Genomic DNA, 18,044 nt, shown 5'->3' with positions numbered 1-18,044 from the left:
TTACACCCCCTGAATTGTGTAGGCAGGGTGAGATCTTTTTGTCCCAACAAGACATACAAACATCATCCTGATTTCAATTACATATATGCTGAATCAGGCTTCTGGCATCTCTTAGATCAAGGCCTTTTTAGTTTTAAAAGTAGCAATATAAACTAACAGCAAGCCATTAAAAGCACCACAGCCAATGCATGTCACTACAGATACTGAAAATACTCCTTCTTTTTCCATTCTTATTAATATAAACATATTTATCTAGCATGATTCTTTCACTAAATGAATGGACATTAGAGGGCTCATAAGATCCTGTTCTATCACCAGAACACTTAAACTAAAAAAAATTTTAAAGTGATTTCCCAATGGAGTAAGAAGTCTCTAATTAATGCTGTGATTGGAGAAATCAGTAACTTCTATCCAACTCACCATAAGCAATCAAAACGCACCTCTATTGTCCTGTACATTTATCCGAGTCAGTGCACGTGGCAAGTTCCACAGAGAAGTGATGGAAAAGTTATGCTGAGATAATACAAAATGAATATGAATAGCCTAGTGTTGGACAAATACACAAAGTATTTGTCTTATGTCTCCCACCAAATCATTCCATTTTTATGCATGCCAAGATCACACGACCATTCTTTTCAAAGAACATAATAAATTCAAAGGACTGGTAGACAAGTGTGCAGATATCTGATTTTTATGGGCTTTTTTAAGCTTTAAGAGGTAGCCTGACATAATTTTTAAGAAAGAATGAGATAAAATTCACACTAATATGCTCTCAAGAGTCCTTTATGGAAAAATACTTCACTTTTATTGTTTGAAAGGAATTATCTTCATAATGGAACAAGTTTTCATAACAGCAAACAGATACTGTAAGCGCTCAGGGAATGATCTTGCCATTTGGGGAGTCAAGGTGATTTGCTATGACAGCCTGGTATTAAATGACCTTCACAATGAAGGATAAAAGGGTAATTTGGGAAAACACCAAGAAATCCACGAGCAGATGCTGTTCACTGCAAGCTGAGTCTACTCTATGGAAGAAGTAAGATCGAAGCCAGATGAGAAGCCAAGAGATGTTTTAAAACATGAGCCAAAGAAATATAACATCATATATTTTATAAAATGCAAAGATATCTTAAAATGCAAAAAATATTTGCATCAGAGTCTGGGTTTCTTAGAAGTCTGAAGAAATTCTGACATTTTTTATAAGGCAAGAATAAATAGCTAGGGTGATTTTATAAATAAGTCTAATTGCATTTGCTTGTTGAAATTTGACAGTGCAACTGTGGTCTAGTATAAAGAGAACATAGGATTGCTTATGTCCCCACAAGTCACAAGATGTTTCACATATGACAATAACACATGAAATTTTACAATATGGCATTACAACTTAACCTGAATTCCAGGAGGATAGTATAGCTCACTAAATGTTGAGTAACAATGAAGCATGGTTATATATAAAATCAGCTACCCAAATTTAGAAATAGAAGCCACCTTTCTATTCCAAGATAATGTAAAATTGTAAGTATTTTGTCAAGAAAGAGGGAAAAGCAAAGATAAAATGTGAGCAACCTCTTGTGGAGAGATTTAACATAGTGCTGTGGGAATTGTGCCCTACCTTCACCGTTTTTCCTACAAGATGCCTCCCTTGAAAGACACTGCAAATGGGTTGATCCCATGCCACACCTATTTTGGAGTGCTGAGAATGATTTCCTATTGTTTGCTTCAGTAGCAGTCATTACACACTCAGAGAAGAGGTACATCTTTTACAGATATTGGTGGCAGCAGATGCCACAATGGTTTAACTCTGAGGACCATAAACCAATTCCTCCTTTAGAATAAAATGAGGAGTGTAGCCTTGCAGCACCTTTCCTGGTATCCTTTGTGATAAGATGAAAGGCGGGTCAACAGAGAGGAAGAGGAGGTGGGTTGGGACAGCAGGGGCAGAAGTCTAGTCACATCCAATATGGGCTTGTATCCAGTTTCTCCAATCCTGAGAGAGCTAATTTAGTGAGAACTCCAAAGGGCTTTAGAGGCAACCCTGAGCCCTGAGCAAGAGTTATTGATTCAAAAGGGTATAAACCTGTACTCAAAAGATGTCCTGCGGGGCTGTATGATGCAGGCTGGGAGATGTACAGCTGATTACCAACTTCACCCCCTACCTCGCTCAGAATAGTCAATGAGCCAAACACTGGGACGTTTTCTTGCTCCTGGGAAGATCGTGTACAATCACAACTCACTGGGAGACATCAGTTCACTGTAATTTCCTAGATCAGAGGGCAGGACCAATGTTAGCAGCATTTGCAATGCTGAACATGACAAAGCTAGGTTCCCCATGGAAAGAAGGGGCAAGATGTCTGCTTCAGAGAATACATACAAACAGAAGAGAAAGACAAGCATGGAAGCTCCTAGGACCAGCCATGGATGATAGGGAAAGGTTCACCCAAACTTAAAAACCACTGAATTCTAGACCTGAATCTTTTGCATCAGTATAGTAGGTGTGAGTTTCATTATAACCAATTGCCTTTCCTTTTATACTGGTATTTCTCCATTTCTTATAAACCATTCTTGATTGATAATTAAAAATTCCATTCTCCATCTCCATCACTCAGCTGGAGAATCACCAACGAACATGAAGAATGAGTTTCACTGGCTCCATTACTAACACAAGTACAATTTGTATTCGAAACATTTAAATACTTATTTGCAGGCCAGAGAGACTCTGCCTTTCAGCTGGTTGCCCAAAAGGCAAAAGTGTGACAATCTATTAACAAGGTATGAGAGACACACCTGTCTTTGCAAATATTTCAAACCAGCCTTGAAGACAAACTTTCCAGAACAGAATTCCTTACTTAAAAATAAAATAGTTTAAAAGAAATCATTCTATTTAATCTCAATTCCAAGCATCCAAAATGAAAGGCAGGAGCTGGGATAAGTATGCACTATTCCCATGAGAAAACCATAGTGCTACAAATAACCCTCATGAACTAGTCCTGAAAGAGCCCAAATCCCCTGAAGTGTAGCAAGGACATGCTCAAAAGTGACATCTCTTAAGGTCTCTTCATTCATCTTTACTAGTAAGCTTTAAGCTGTTGCTAAAAATGTTTCCCATCATAACTGCAACACTGATCTTTTAAGAATCTCCTCTAACGCCAGGAGTAACTATTTCTATTTCTTACTCATTCCCTAACTAAGCTTTTCTCTCTCCTCTCATTTGGTATCAAATTAGGAATCACAACTCTACTATGCATTACTGCTTTCTACCTCTCACAAAGTGGAGGGATGAGATGATAAATGGGGTAGTTTCAGGTTCAAGAAACAAACAAGGATTTATTTTGAAGCATGAATTCTTGAGGCAATTTCACTTTAAATACTGGAGCTTAAGTTATATTCATATGGAAATATACATGTCCTTAATGGATCCACTGTGTTCTGCTGGGGTTCACAATTAGGAGACTAGTTTTTGCTGGAATGACTGTGCCTGTGTGAATAGAAATAACCAAATGCAAAGTCACACTGAGGTTTTACGACACATTCTCTCCTGTTTTCTAGAAAAGTACAGGATCCAGAAACCACATTCTGGATATTCAAACTCTAGACAGCCTAGAATGATCAGCTTTAGAACATTCAGTGATAACTAACAACTTCCTGAGAGCACAAACCCAAATCAACTTACCAAGTTGCAGATCATACTCTGGTCTGTCTGCATTGTGAATAATGAAGTATCCTGGGGCTGAAAATCAAGGATAAAAATAGAAGATGTTTTTTAAAGATATTTAAATTAGCTACCATCAATTGTGTCTGTCTGTCTATCTATCTATCTAATCTATCTATCTATCTATCTATCGAGACTCTATCTATCTATCTAATTTTTTTTTTTGAGAAAGGGTCTCCTCTGTTCCCCTGGCTGGAGTATAGTGGTATGATCATGCTCACTGCATTCTCCACCTCCCTGGGCTCAGGCAATCCACCTCAGCCTCCTGAGTAGCTAGAAGTACAGGCGCACATCACCACGCCTGGCTAATTTTTGCATTTTTTTGTATAGACAGGGTTTCTTCATGTTGCCCAAGCTGGTCTCGAATTTCTGGGCTCAAGCAATCTGCCGAGCTTGGCCTCCCAGAGTGCTAGAATTACAGGTGGGAGCCACCATGCCTGGCCTCAATAAATATTATTTTAAACATGTTCAAGTCCCCTCTTATTTTAAATCATTAAGTCAAAACATGCAAAAGTAAGTTTTTTTCTTTTTTTTTTTTTTTTGAGATGGAGTCTCGCTCTGTCGCCCAGGCTGGAGTGCAGTGGCGCAATCTCGGCTCACTGCAAGCTCCGCCTCCCGAGTTCACGCTATTCTCCTGCCTCAGCCTCTCTGAGTAGCTGGGACTACAGGCGCCCGCCACGACGCCCAGCTAATTTTTTGTATTTTTAGTAGAGACGGGATTTCATCGTGGTCTCCATCTCCTGACCTCGTGATCCGCCCGCCTCGGCCTCCCAAAGTGCTGGGATTACAAGCGTGAGCCACCGCGCCCAGCCAAAAGTAAGTTTTAATAATAGTTATTCTAAATATAAGTCTCTGCTAGCAGAATACTATGAGAGTCATTAAACAAAGGCCACAGGGGCATCTTTAGTCCACAGCTTCTCTTCTGGCTGTTGATATCGAATCAGAAGTTAGTGGTTGAAGCTCCAAAATTTAAACTTTTTAAATGTTGTGAATTCAATCTCACTATATTACTTAAGTGTTCCTTCTATGGGTTATGTATGAGCCATATGTTAACATTTCATAAAATAAGTTCATTGACTTAAACAAATCAAGCTGGAGGAAATCTAAAGGAAAAGTAATCTCTAAAGGAACCTTCATCTCTCATTACATTGGTAGCCAGGCTTGCACCCTCCAAACAGCAGACCCAAGTGTCTTTCCTGGGAAATCTGCCCAGCTCAAGGAAAAAAACAAAATGCCTGAAGAAACTGACATCAGGGGATGTCTAACAGAAAATATGAGCCAGTGACTTTTGGTTGAAGATGGTGTTTTGAACACATGCAGTTACCTCTGTTACCTCCTGAATCCAAACTAAACAACAATAAAGGGATTTTTTAAGGCATAAACCTATAAGAATGAAAAGAATGAGAAGAAAGACAGAAACAACAAATGTTGAAATTGGAAAGCAGATGAAAGAGTAGTAACTTGGTAGATCAAAGAACTCTGTATCCTAAGGTGATGCTAGAAATGCTGAAAATCCGTCCGATTTGTTCCTTAGAACACCCAGTGGTGAAGAATTAGAAGCATAAAGAGCCATAGGAAACAGGAGTGAGGGCGGTGGTCACAACAGAAGAATAGTAAAAGTCTATTACAAAGTCATCAGACCTCAAGATATTCTTACCTACTAAGAACACCAAGCAACATCCTTGCCTACCCTAGCAGAAGACTTGAGATTAATTATACAGAGGCTGAAACAGGGTCCCTGGACTGGGGAACACACAGGCACATCAGGAAGGTAGAAGCACTGAGTACTTACATAATAAATATTGAGACCATGCACCCCTCTCTCACCACTCTGCTCCCATTTTTTCCCCAATCACCTCCATTACACTAGTAGTCAGACTTGAACTTCACAGACAGGAGACAAAATAAATCTTCCCTGGGAAATCTGGCCAGCCCAAAGGAAAAACAAAATGCCCAAAGAATCTGACTTCAGTGGCTCCCCAACAGAAAAGATGAGACAGAAAGTCCTGCAACAATGCCCACAGTCAATGAACTCTATCTACCTGTAGAAGTTTCCAGTCAGCTTTTCAGCATCCCACTTTTAAATATGAACATTCAGTCAAGATCACCAAACATTTGAGAAGTCTCAAATATAAAAGAGAGATGGAATAGAAAGGATTAAGCAAGAGGAAGAAACAAAGACTTGCAAAAATAATTGAAAAATGATGATTAACACCTTCAGAGATATAATGGAAGAGAATCATTCATGACACAAAGAAGAAGATGCTATTGGAAAATAAATATGCAGTAAACAAAAATAGTTATTGGAAATTGAAAAAATTATAGGGGTGAAAAACCTGTTAGAATAGTTGGCAAACAGAGAAAGTAGAGAAAGACAACAGAGAAAAGGAAACAGCAAAGAAAAAACAATAGAATACTAGTCAGGAAGTTAACATATGAAAAAGAGAAGTGCTATGGAATGAGAGAACAAAGGAAAAAAAGATAAAGCCATGAAATAATTTTTTAAAATTCTCCCAAACAAAAACCCATAAATTTTGAGATTAAAAAGGCTTATACAGTGGATGAAAAGAGACTCAGACCATAGCCCATCATTGAAACATTTCAGAAACACTGAAGTAAAAAGAAGATGCTACAAAGTTCCAGAGAGAAAGAGAGGAAAGGAAGATGAAAGAGGTAGGAGGAGGGAGACAGAGAGAAAGAATGAGGAGAGGGAAGAAGGTTTCTTACAAAATATCAAGAATCAAAATGACAGTTTCTTGGAGGCAACACTAGGTGGTAGGATTGAGTGGAGCGATGGCTTTAAAATTCTAAGGGAAAATGATTTACAGCTTCGAATATAATACCCAAACTAGCAGTCCAGTATATTAATATATACGTAGGACATGTTCAGATGTGTAGGGTCACAAATACACACCTTCTGTGTATACACTTCTTTCAGAAAGCTACTGGAGGTTGTGCTCCACCCAAATGAATGATTAAACCACAAATGAGGAAACTTGCATCAGAAAACAGTGGAAGGACAGGGGGGAGAGGTGAAGACGGTCCCCATGATCAACAGGATGGAAGAGCCAGTGAGAACAGCTCTACAGCAAGTCACAGTCATAAAGTACCCAGTTCAGACCACAGCAGCCCAGGAGGACAGACAGGCAATTTCTTCAAGAAGATGAAACTGACTGAATGTCTAATGTTTTCAGCAAAATAGGAGATGTAACTACAGAATATGGGGTTGAATATGCAATAAGTACCTAGAAAACTAAGCATATCAATCAAAAGGCAAATAAATAAGACCCACAATTATTACCACAAAGGAAAACAAAAAGTTGGCATGAAACAAAATGTGAAATTCATGACTTGGCTGTTAATAGCATTTTCATCACTATTACATTACCACAGATTGCCTGGATGGCTCCCATGGAACTCTATCAGAGGAAGGGCAGGAAGCAGAAGAGGGGGCGAATTGGGTGGGTAGGAGGTGGAAAATACTTTAAGTCTTCACCTTCCAGAGAGATGAGTCAATAGATAATACATTAGAAATGAAGAAGCAGCATTATAACAGAGAATTTATTGAAGAAAGTGAAACTATTTACCTCTAAGAAACAAGAAATGGAGTGTATGATGGTCTGAAGTTTTAAAATAAAAGCCCTTATAAAAGTTGTTACTTTTAAAATTATGTGCATTAATAACTCTGATGGAAATACAAACCTGAAAAGAATGAGAAATTGATGACAATGCCTATGATAACCTTTCAAAGGAATTTTCTGAAGATGGAAGAGATGCATTAACATCTCTCTTTGTGTTTCTGTGTATCTGTATTTGGATGTGGGGATATCAGTGGGTTTTTATCTTTTTATAGGTAACATGGGAAAATAATGAAACCTTTAAATAGAGAATTCTATTTATGAATATATTATGAATATGTATTTAGAGAATTCTAAATGCTAAATTATTAGAAACTGTGCATGTCTGACATTTTGAGACAAAGCAGGCATCACAGACAAGCCTGTTTGAAGTCTCCATTGAAGAGGTTGTCAGAACTGATCCAGGAGCCTGACAGCCATGTGGCCGGCCTTTTACATAGGTTACACCTGCCTACCTGTTGGGACATACACATACACTGTCCTAATGGGACAGTTCATCTTGTGATTTCTCTTTCACAGACTCTCAAGAAAAATATTGCCTTATTGGACACAACCAGCATATGGTTTCTGATCTTCCAACAGCTCCTTCGTGGAGAACTGCTGAAGAGGTAAGGTCCTGTGCAGTGTGGCTCCTACAGGAATCTCTAGAAGGAAGCTCCTAAAACGCTCTCACATTTTCTAAATATCCATCCTCATTAGTTCAAAACAATCCTAGCTCTTCTTTAGAACAGCTGAATCCAGAGCATCTCTCAGATCAGAACAACTTCTAATTTCTAGTAGAGGAATTGGTAGAAGGTAGAAGCCCATGGTATAGCTAAACATATTAATAAAAGCTAAACTAAAGTCAGGGAGAACTTAGTGTGTGCTAGCCTGCTGGGCTAAACACTCTGTTGCATATCTCATTTAATCTTCACAATAATCATACAATGTTGCTACTATTCTGTTTCCATTACTCAGTCTGTAAGTAGTGGGGTCCAATTTTGTGCTGACGTTCTTAATCATTATGCTATACTAGCGGCACAGAGAACCAAACCACATTGAAAAAAAATGTGCATCATTCTCAGTAGATGGATCTTGTAAGAAAATAGATTCCTTACCTGTGTGAATCCATTAAATGAACCACCAGAAGCCTAAACAGAAACGAAAATCAGATTGTGTTATTATTTTTCATTATCATTTTTGTAGGACCAGTAAATATCCATTAGACAAGTTGGAAAGTAAAGACTATCACAAGTTTTAAAATAATACAAAGGTTGCTGTGCATGAAAGAACTTAGGAAATGCAAAGGCCACACTGTATGATTTTAAATAGGCTGACAAAAAAAAAAAGAAAAATTAATTTTACAATTATTGCTGCTGCATTATTGTTTGGTGCCAATCAAAACCCACTTTCTCTATAATGAAAAGATGATTCCAGAAAAGGGCCATTAGGAGTTAAGTTGCTTGTTTTTCAGGCCATTGATAGAATCTGGAGGAAACTTTTCCAGTGTTTCTACAATGCATCATTTTGATGAACAGCAATTATGATATGTTACAGTTTCAGTGGGCCTGGGTTGAAACATTTCATGTGTTCTTTTTGGAGCGGAACCACTTCAGGAACAGTAAATTAATCTGTGCTGCTCTTGGTTTAGCACATTTTTAGTATCTGCATAGTAAAAGTGAAAGTAGGGAGAATAAACTCAGTAAATGAGATGGTAACATAGACTGCATTAATTCCCAACACAATCATTCTGCTTTGTGTGTATGTGTCTATGTTGTTGGGTTTTTGTTGTTGTTGTTGTTGATGCTGCTTTTTTTTTTTTTTTTTTTTTTGGTCAACCTATTTGTGTTTGGTTTGCACAGATTTCAAGAAGTACATGACAATCTGTTGGAGAGATCAGGCCTCCTAGAAGATAGTGATGGATAATGAAGTAGGTGAGAGACATGAGGAAAAACAGAACCTACGGAAGTCTTTGGCTAGTCTATGCTACAGACCAGGGTAAGTACCTCGTCTTTGTCAGCCTCTATTTCTTGGTACAACAATCCATATCTCTGGTTAGCAATTTCATCTTCAGATAAATCTGAGTTGTTGATGTCCTGGTCTCGGGAACTAGCAGAACTCTCAGTGCTAGCATTCCAGGAGGTCCCCAAAATCAATGGTCTCGCTATCTCCTGGCTTTGTTCCCAGCAGCTAGCAATGGCTTGTTCCTTATAATCACCTGCTAGTAAGTCCACCTCCAGTTCTTCCTTGTGCTCAACTACATCTAAATGTGTCCAGCTATTATCTAAGCCTTCCGTATCTCTGATAGGCCAGTGGCTAATAGAATCCAGACAATTGGCAAATCCACTTGCTTGGCCATCTGGCATACCAGAGAATCCTGTTATATCCAAATTATTCATCGCTGAATCCAAGCTTGGCTGCCAGATTTGACCTGGATCTGTTCCCCAAGAGTCTATCTCTGCAATTCTTGGCAAGTTAACAGTATGACTACAGTTCTCATTTACTGTTCTTTCAGACCCTTCTATTAGTGACCTTTCTGCCTTACATGAACATAGATCTCTTCTGTTTGCATCTCTTCCTAGAGAATAATTAAAGTCAGTCCTAGACTGAGCTTCTACTGATAAAACAGCCTGATTTTTATCCCTGTCACCTACAAGAGCATTTAACACAGTCTCACACTGAATTTCTTCAGCATCTGTACTGTCTTGTGCTGAGTAAAATACCATATCATGGTTGGGAGTGTCTATCGCATTTTTCTTTATGTCTTTTCTAGTCAAATCCCATCCCTTAGGGCTGCCATCTTCAATATTAGATACAGAGTAGGTCTGGAGAGATGGATTCAAGATATCTGGGTGATTGGCAGGTTTGGCTCCAAAGCCTTCTGTCATTCCACAATTATTGATTATCTTTTGAATTCCATCATGTAGACCTTGGTCTCTGTCACTAAGTTCTTTTGCCATATCTCCTCCTTCCATGTCCTTTTCTAATAGGTCAGTTTTCTCAAAATAATTTTCATTGGTGTATGTACTTTCCTTATACCCTGCTCTTAGATCTTTTCTAGTTTCTACTTCATTAATTTTTAAGGTCTTATGGTCTTCCTTTCCTATGGTATTAAGAAGATCTACCACTCTGTTTCCTGTCCTTTCACATGCTTTCTCTTCAAATTCCTCTGTACCTTCTAGTGTCTTGATATCAATAGCTCCAGTGTCTACCTTTTGACATGCCTCCACACCTGCCCACAGAGAATCTTCTATCTTCTGTTTCTCTTCCTCGTCATCTGACTTCTTCACATCTTCATGACTTTCTTTGAACAGGTCAGCTGTGTCCATGGCTGGCATGTCTGAGTCAAGTGGGTCATACGGCTGCTCCATCTCCACACAAGCAGCAATGGCAACTCCATCCTCGGGCACAGGCTCTGGGGGCAGTTGTTCATTTCCACCTGGAAAGGTTGGCCCCGGGGCATGCTCACCCTGTTCAGCTACAGTGGGCCAGTCAGCAGACGAAAGCAGTCTGGTGGATAATCTTATGTCTTGCTCTGCTTCGGAGAGACATGCAGAGTCTTCTCCAAACCCACCTGAGGTAATTTCTTGGCTGACCCTGTGTGTACTAAAGTCAGGGCCCCAAGTAAATGCACCTATATCATTTTGAGATCTTTGAATTTCTTCGGCCAACCCACTGTCTGGAGTTTCCTCCATGATCAGGTTACACAAGGAAAGACTTTCTGAAGAGTCAGTCTTTAAAGTATGCAAAAGAGCAAAGGAAAAAAACAAAAACAAAAGATGAAACAGATCATGGTAAGATTTGATGAGAAACACAAAGCTCTTCAGGAAAGTAGCACCAGTAAAACCAAACTGGAAAGTGATTACATTCATTGGCTTAAGGTTTAAATCTATGACTAGCAATGCCATGGGGAAACAGTTCATTCTAGAAAATATACTATGTATGTAATGCATATCAAATACCAAAAAAATCCAGAATTTTCTGGATATTTACCTACCGGCTGTACCAAATCAGTGCTTGTCTGTATGGGTAAAGAAAACAGTAACAATAAGGCAAGAGAAGAAAATTCACTAACACAATAAAATCCTACCCTGTCTAGAGTCAACACTCTGCTGAAGGCTATAGCTTTTACTGGTTTAGGAACAAATTTTACAACTGGTTTTGTGATAGGAATGATTTTTGTTCCAAAATTGTTTAAGACCACAACTGTGTAGAAAAGGCACAACTGAAACACAAAGAAAGCCTCTTTCATTTGCTAGCATCAACAAGGATGTTTTATGGCTAGTACATGACTTCTGCTTTAGCAGACTCTGAAATGTGAAGTTTCAAACACATAAGCAAGTTTGAGAACATCGGAATAAGATCAAGCACTAGAGGTCAAGAAGTTACACAGTAGCACACACTCTGACCCAGTATCAGAAGAAAATATTCCCCAAACTCATCCTATACTTGGCTTTGTCTTTGAGGTGGGTGTTTAGATGGAGAATGGTCTGATATTAACCAGTCTGACTGCCTGCAGAGTTCTCTTGATGTCATTCCCCCAAATTAGCAGCCATTTTCTCCACATAACAAAAAAAATCTTGCGAAATTGAGAAAATTAATAGCTGTGAGCAATTATGTTCAGAAAGCTGTTGTTTTGCATTCTTGTTATCGCTACCATCCCTAGCAAGTTTGTCCTCTGAAATGTTCAAAAGCTCTTTCTAGATGATATCTTCATCCTCTCCATACCCTCCCAGCTAGGGAAGGAAAATGTGTTACAGTTCCACTAAAGATATAAAATATTGGAATAACAAAAAATAGCATTGTCTTTTTAATCTCCAAGGAAATTAACATAGACTTGAGGTTAGAATTCAAATGACTCAAACATCAATCCATGCATGCCTTTTTGTGAATATATGAGTAAAACTTTTCACTAGAAAAGATATAACTTAGTCATTGGTGGTTTCAATAGACATTTTTAATCTCTCTTCTTGAGCACTTTCCTTGATGCTCCAAGGATCTTAAAGAGTGCAGTATGAGCCCTGCAACTGCAGAAGCAAGGGACAGACATCTTTTTGTTTTGAAGGGAGAAAGAAAGTGGCAATGTCAGTTCAGAAGTGGCATTGCCCATGAATAGCTAGATCTATAGAACTTTCCTTTTTCTGCCTCACGATAAAAGAAGAAAACATACAACTTAAGCTGGGTTCTTAAGACCACATCACCAGGGCTTTTCTAAAACAAAGACCCTGCTCCAAGGGATATGAGGCTGTAGAGGTGTGTGACCAATCACTTAATTTCACAGCACCAATGAGACCACCACAAATCTCTGTTTGTGACACTTTCCCAAGTCTAAATTATGGAGTAGTTATCCTTACACATCAGATTAGCTGAAAAAACATCAGTAATAATATCTACCTTTTATTGATACATACCAGACACCATGCTACATACTCTACAATTATCTTAAACTTCACACAACCTTCTGAGGTAGGCATCGTTACCCTTATTTTATAAATGAGAAAAAAATGATGCTTAGAGAGTTTTAGAAATTGCTCAGGCCAGCCGCGGTGGCTCACGTCTGTAATCCCAGCACTTTGGGAGGCCGAGGCGGGCGGATCACAATGTCAGGAGATCAAGACCATCCTGGCTAACATGGTGAAACCCCGTCTCTACCAAAAATACAAAAAATTAGCCGGGCGCAGTGGCGGGCGCCTGTAGTCCCAGCTACTCAGGAGGCTGAGGCAGGAGAACGGTGTGAACCCGGGAGGCGGAGCTGGCAGTGAGCCGAGACAGCGCCATTGCACTCCAGCACTCAGTGAAACAGCAAGACTCCGTCTTAAAAAAAAAAAAAAAAAAAAAAAAAAAGAAATTGCTCAAAGTCTCAAGGTTATGAGTAGTAGAGTTTGGACTAAAATCCAGGGCTATCTGGCTGTAAAACTCAAGTTCTTATTAACCCAAGCTTCATTGAATATAATAATTTTTTTAAAAATGGTTCCATGTGCCAAGTAGCCCATCTCTTCCATTTTCTCATTCACACTTTCCTTGTCTTCTATTTAAGTGTGTGTGTCCTTCACTGCAACAGCTCCTTTTGCCACCAACCACCACACAAAGAAACAAAGGGCCAAATTCTTGATCATTATTCAAATTATTGACCATTATCCACCCAGGAGTCTGGTCCACTGTACTCTTCCTTCACCATCATCTTCAGGTTCTGATAATGCTCAAGACTTTCAGTGGCCTAATGATCATTCTAGGGGACTACATCATCATTAAATGTATGAGTCTTCTTTCTGTTGCAAATGAAATAAAATATAACAAGGTTTCCAAATTTCTGGGGATCAAGATACATGAAAACAGAGTTATTAGTGGCTTACCGTCCATAGGTCCCAGGGCAATGTCTGAAAGCAAATAAACAAAAATACTGTTAGTTATACAAATCCAAAACATAAAAAAATGCTGAGGTGACAAAAGTTCTTGAAATCATAAGCATTTTTTAAGCATTTTGTACCGTACTGTTCAATAGAACTTTTTTGGTGAAGGAAATGATCCATATCTGTGCTTATTCAGTTTGGCAGCCACCAGTCACATGTGGCTATTGAGCACTTGAAATGTGCTAGGGTAACAAAACCACATTTTAAATTTTACATAATTGTATTATAGTTAATATAAGCTTAAATGGCACTTAGCTTTGGATAGCACAGGACTAATCAATCTCAACTTTCACTATGTGAGTAGAAAACTATATTTGAAACACGAATGAGGTTACTTTAATACACACACATACACACACACACACACACACCTCATTAAAATGAAGTAAACAAGGTGTCCAAATATTAGAGCTTATCGCATATTTGAGGAAATGCAGGCCCTAATCACTGCTAATGCTATTTCCTTCCCATCTCATTCAAGAAGATATAGGATGACCAGTTTGATGGTAAATGAGCCCCAGAAAAATGGTTCTTCAATATGTTAAATTAGATGATAACACACTGCTCAATGAATTGGTAATCATACAAATTGGCAGAGCACCCTCTAAGACATGAATGAATTACACTTACTACTGGTATTTTAATTATAAAGCTTATGAATCCTGGGGAGTGAGGCCAGATGGTTCAAATGGCTACCACTATGGGTGAAGGGAGTAGGGGAAACTTCTCTTTCTTATTTCCTTTATGATTGAGAATTGCTGCTAAAGCCACATCCCGTTATGCCCATGTCTTTGTGACTAGAATGGATCCATGTTTATGCACTTATTTTGAATCACTAAAAGTCAACAGCAAACTAGAGAGCCTGGCATTCCTACCTTAAAAATATGATGGTTTCCAGTTGAGATTGCAAAGGCCTCATTTGGGCTCTGTATTACAGAAAGCGGGCCCTGTGGTTCTAACTGATATGCACCCACCTGGTTGGGTCCCATTCTAACCGCTCTGCATTGCCTGCCTTGCATCTCCATGCAGCCTGCCTGGTCTCTTGCTTAGCATCTTCTCGTAGGACGATTAAGACAGGAGAGAACAGCTCCACGGAAAGCCACAGTTTTTTGTACATGGATCTAATATATGTTTTCTGATTATCTAGATGATTCTCATTTCATTGCTTCATAGCCCCTTAAGAATCGAAGATCATAAAAGCTAGTACATGTCTCTGTATAATGCACACATCACCAGTATTTTCTTTAAAAGGAAAGCAGGAAATATGAAATGTCATGTTTATCAATCCTCAGGATCATGAAAGGATGCTTTAGTGCACACAGATACTGCAGAGATCACAAGATGAGGTGTTCTGCTAGCAGCAAGAACATCACTTGAAAACATGGAGTCAGGTGATAGGTAAAGGAGGTCATTTTGAGTGAAGAGGAAAGAAACCAGGCAGACCTAACAGTGCTGTGCTTTTTTTGTCATTCAGTCAAGACTTTTGTTCTTAGCAAAAGAGGAGAGGTATGATCAAAGCTGGACTGCAGGACAACTATAGTGTAGTGACTCAGTTATGGCCACCAGGAGGCCAGAGGGTTTTATTACCTAGCCCTGAGGAAGAGCACAGGGACACACACAGCTTGCCCTCACTGCGGTGATAGATGTCCTTCAGAACTAAGACTTTTGAAGATTAAACCAAGGTAATTTTTGTTTAATTTTGAAGAATCTCTTAGTCATAAGGCCACACACAGTTTCATGATTTATGGATTAATGTAATCATGAATTAACATAAAAGAGGTTTCTCTCCTGATTCAAACTTGTAGACAGAAATGCTATGAAATCTCACCCACTAATCATTCCAGCATCCACTGCAGAAACTTTGCATCTGCCACAAAAGAAATAAAGCATGGGCCGGGCATGGTGGCTCACGCCTGTAATCCCAGCACTTTGGGAGGCCGAGGCAGGCGGATCATGAGGTCAGGAGATTGAGACCATCCTGGCAAACATGGTGAAACCCCACCTCTACTAAAAATACAAAAAATTAGCTGGGCGTGGTGGTGGGCACCTGTAGTTCCAACTACTCGGGAGGCTGAGGGAGGAGAGTGGCGTGAACCCGGGAGGCGAAGCTTGCAGTGAGCCAAGATCGCACCACTGCCCTCCAGCCTGGGCAACACAGTAAGACTCCATCTCAAAGGAAAAAAAAAAGGAAGCATGGAGAGTAAGGCAGAGGAAATCCTGTGAATTCTGCAGGCTGTCTATACAATGAGAGATCTCTGAGAAGGAGGTATACTCAATTATATGTACCTTCACTTTGTACTTTTCTTGGTAATCAAGGTGGAACCCTCAAACCTGCTGACAATACTTCAGCATTTCTCAAAATATTGTTTTAGAGAACATTCCAATGAGTATTAAGAAAGTGTAGTTAACATAGATTTCTGTGGTCAAACAAATTTGGGAAACTCTAAGTTAAACAAATATAAACTTTTTTTTAATTGCAGAACTTCTCAGTCTTTAATATTCTAATGCACATCATGAATCTTCTAGAAGAGAGTTAATACAGGAGGCTTCTTGGAACATTCACCTAAGAGACCCATTTTTTTTTTTGCAAAGCATCTTTAAGGGTAGTGTTTAGACTATTAATTTCTTACTTTATTAACACCTTAGACATTTATTGTTCATATTGTACAACAGGAAAGCCTTTAGAAGCCCAATCACATTCTAGAACAAAGCAGGAAATAGACATAATCCTTATTTATTGAGGTTCATATTGAGCTATTTATTCCCTAGCAGTTTACTGTGATATACCAAGAAGGCTTCAAGGCCAGGGAATCAAGCTAGGTCTTAATTCCTAGGTTGAATGTTATGATATTCTTGCACTAATTCATTTGAAGCATACTCTAGCAACTTTGGATTTGCCTAAATTCATATGTGGGGCTCCAACCATATGCAAAGTACTTATATAAACAGTTTCTGTTTTATCAAATTTTGAGTTAACTTCCTTCTATTAGCATAGAAAGTTGTAAACTAACTATATTTCAGAGGACCTACCCACAGGTCATTATGGCACCTACCACCAATATCCTCTGACAGAGATTGTAATGATAGTAACTATCAGGAAGGAAGACATGTGGAGTGTGAGGGAGTGGTGAGCAAAAAGGCTTGGGGAAGCAAGGCACCTGTCCATCAAACCATAATCATGATCACAGGAGGGGAGCTTCTTCAATGTGGAGGATGAACACAGCATCGTCAAGTTCAGAACTATCAACACTGAAAACGGCTTCTGCTGGGGCATGCTCTCATGGTCATTGCAAACACAATTTAACTTGCAAAGTATGAGGAAGGGAAGTAGAGAAAACAGCAAGAAGAGTAAACCCGAAACCAAAAGAAAGAGCTTCATCCAGGGAAGCCATAAAATGTATCCTGTAAACCTGAACAGTTCTGAGTGCAAAGTGGGCACTGGTAACAATTACTCTGGGAGAGAAAACAGGAATGTATGGTTATGCCAGCTCTATGGGTAGAGAAAGCTGATGGCATGGGAGGCTTAGAATAACTGATATCGATAAGGTCCCCTTTCTACCTCTCTTTCCTATTAGGAAATATCTGTCAACCAAAAATAAAAATAGATAGTAGTCATGAGAGGTATAGGGATCATTGGTTACCACACTGAGCTTATTGAGGTTTATGAAATATCTCCAAATATCCAAAAAGCACCTGATACCTGAGACATGGGTGAGTGGGTCACTCCAGCAGAACCTGCTGGTGTCACCTCAGGCTTGAAAGGATCAAAGTCCAGATCCAGCAAAGTCTCCTCTTTCTTGACCTCAGGAACTTCATTCTGTTAAAACAAATAACAAAACAAAATAAAACATGTATTAAGCTTGAATCTGATAAGACCATGATATAGCCCATGTATACTCTCTCTAATATTATTATTGGGCATCCCCAAAACACACTTTTATAAGCATGGTTGCTCACCCATATGCGCCCAGTCACTCAGCTAAATGCAGTGAGAAGGAAATAACTAACTCTGGCCAAGTATAACCTAAGTCGCCCTGGAATGTGTCCCAGGCTCTAGCTCTTATCCTTTGTCTAACTCCAAGTCCAGTCAACAGAGACAATGTTCCAAGGATGTATCCTAATGTACCAAGATGCAAGGAGTCTCCTCTGTCAGCTCAGAGAACTCGGATCAAGAAATTACAGATGACCCAATTGATAAAATGGGCCAAGATCTGGATTCATTACAGCAATACTGCTGATGTTCTTCTGGGAAGCCAAAATTTTAAAAGGAAGGTGCCATTGTGTACTGCTGACCACATCCCAATGGCC

General features: G+C 39.2%; 1 protein-coding gene across 3 annotated transcripts in view; it reads right to left on the bottom strand.

Annotated features, from left to right (window-relative positions):
• Positions 1 to 18,044, bottom strand: part of AMPH (amphiphysin) — a 250,400-nt gene that overhangs the window by 37,531 nt on the left and 194,825 nt on the right. For 2 of the 3 annotated variants that reach the window (XM_055293373.2, XM_055293372.2), the window contains exons 12-16: positions 17,437 to 17,553; positions 13,680 to 13,703; positions 11,324 to 11,347; positions 8,445 to 8,477; positions 3,671 to 3,727 (exon numbers count right to left, since the gene is read on the bottom strand). In XM_055293373.2, coding sequence (XP_055149348.1) covers positions 3,671 to 3,727; positions 8,445 to 8,477; positions 11,324 to 11,347; positions 13,680 to 13,703; positions 17,437 to 17,553 — 255 coding nt within the window. Of the gene's footprint in view, positions 1 to 3,670; positions 3,728 to 8,444; positions 8,478 to 10,538; positions 11,061 to 11,323; positions 11,348 to 13,679; positions 13,704 to 17,436; positions 17,554 to 18,044 lie in introns of all 3 variants that reach the window. The other variant, XM_063609652.1, reaches the window with a different exon arrangement.

The sequence above is a fragment of the Symphalangus syndactylus genome, chromosome 9 (assembly GCF_028878055.3).
Source record: "Symphalangus syndactylus isolate Jambi chromosome 9, NHGRI_mSymSyn1-v2.1_pri, whole genome shotgun sequence".
NCBI lineage: Eukaryota > Metazoa > Chordata > Mammalia > Primates > Hylobatidae > Symphalangus > Symphalangus syndactylus.
This window is presented reverse-complemented; position numbering and strand designations above follow the sequence as displayed.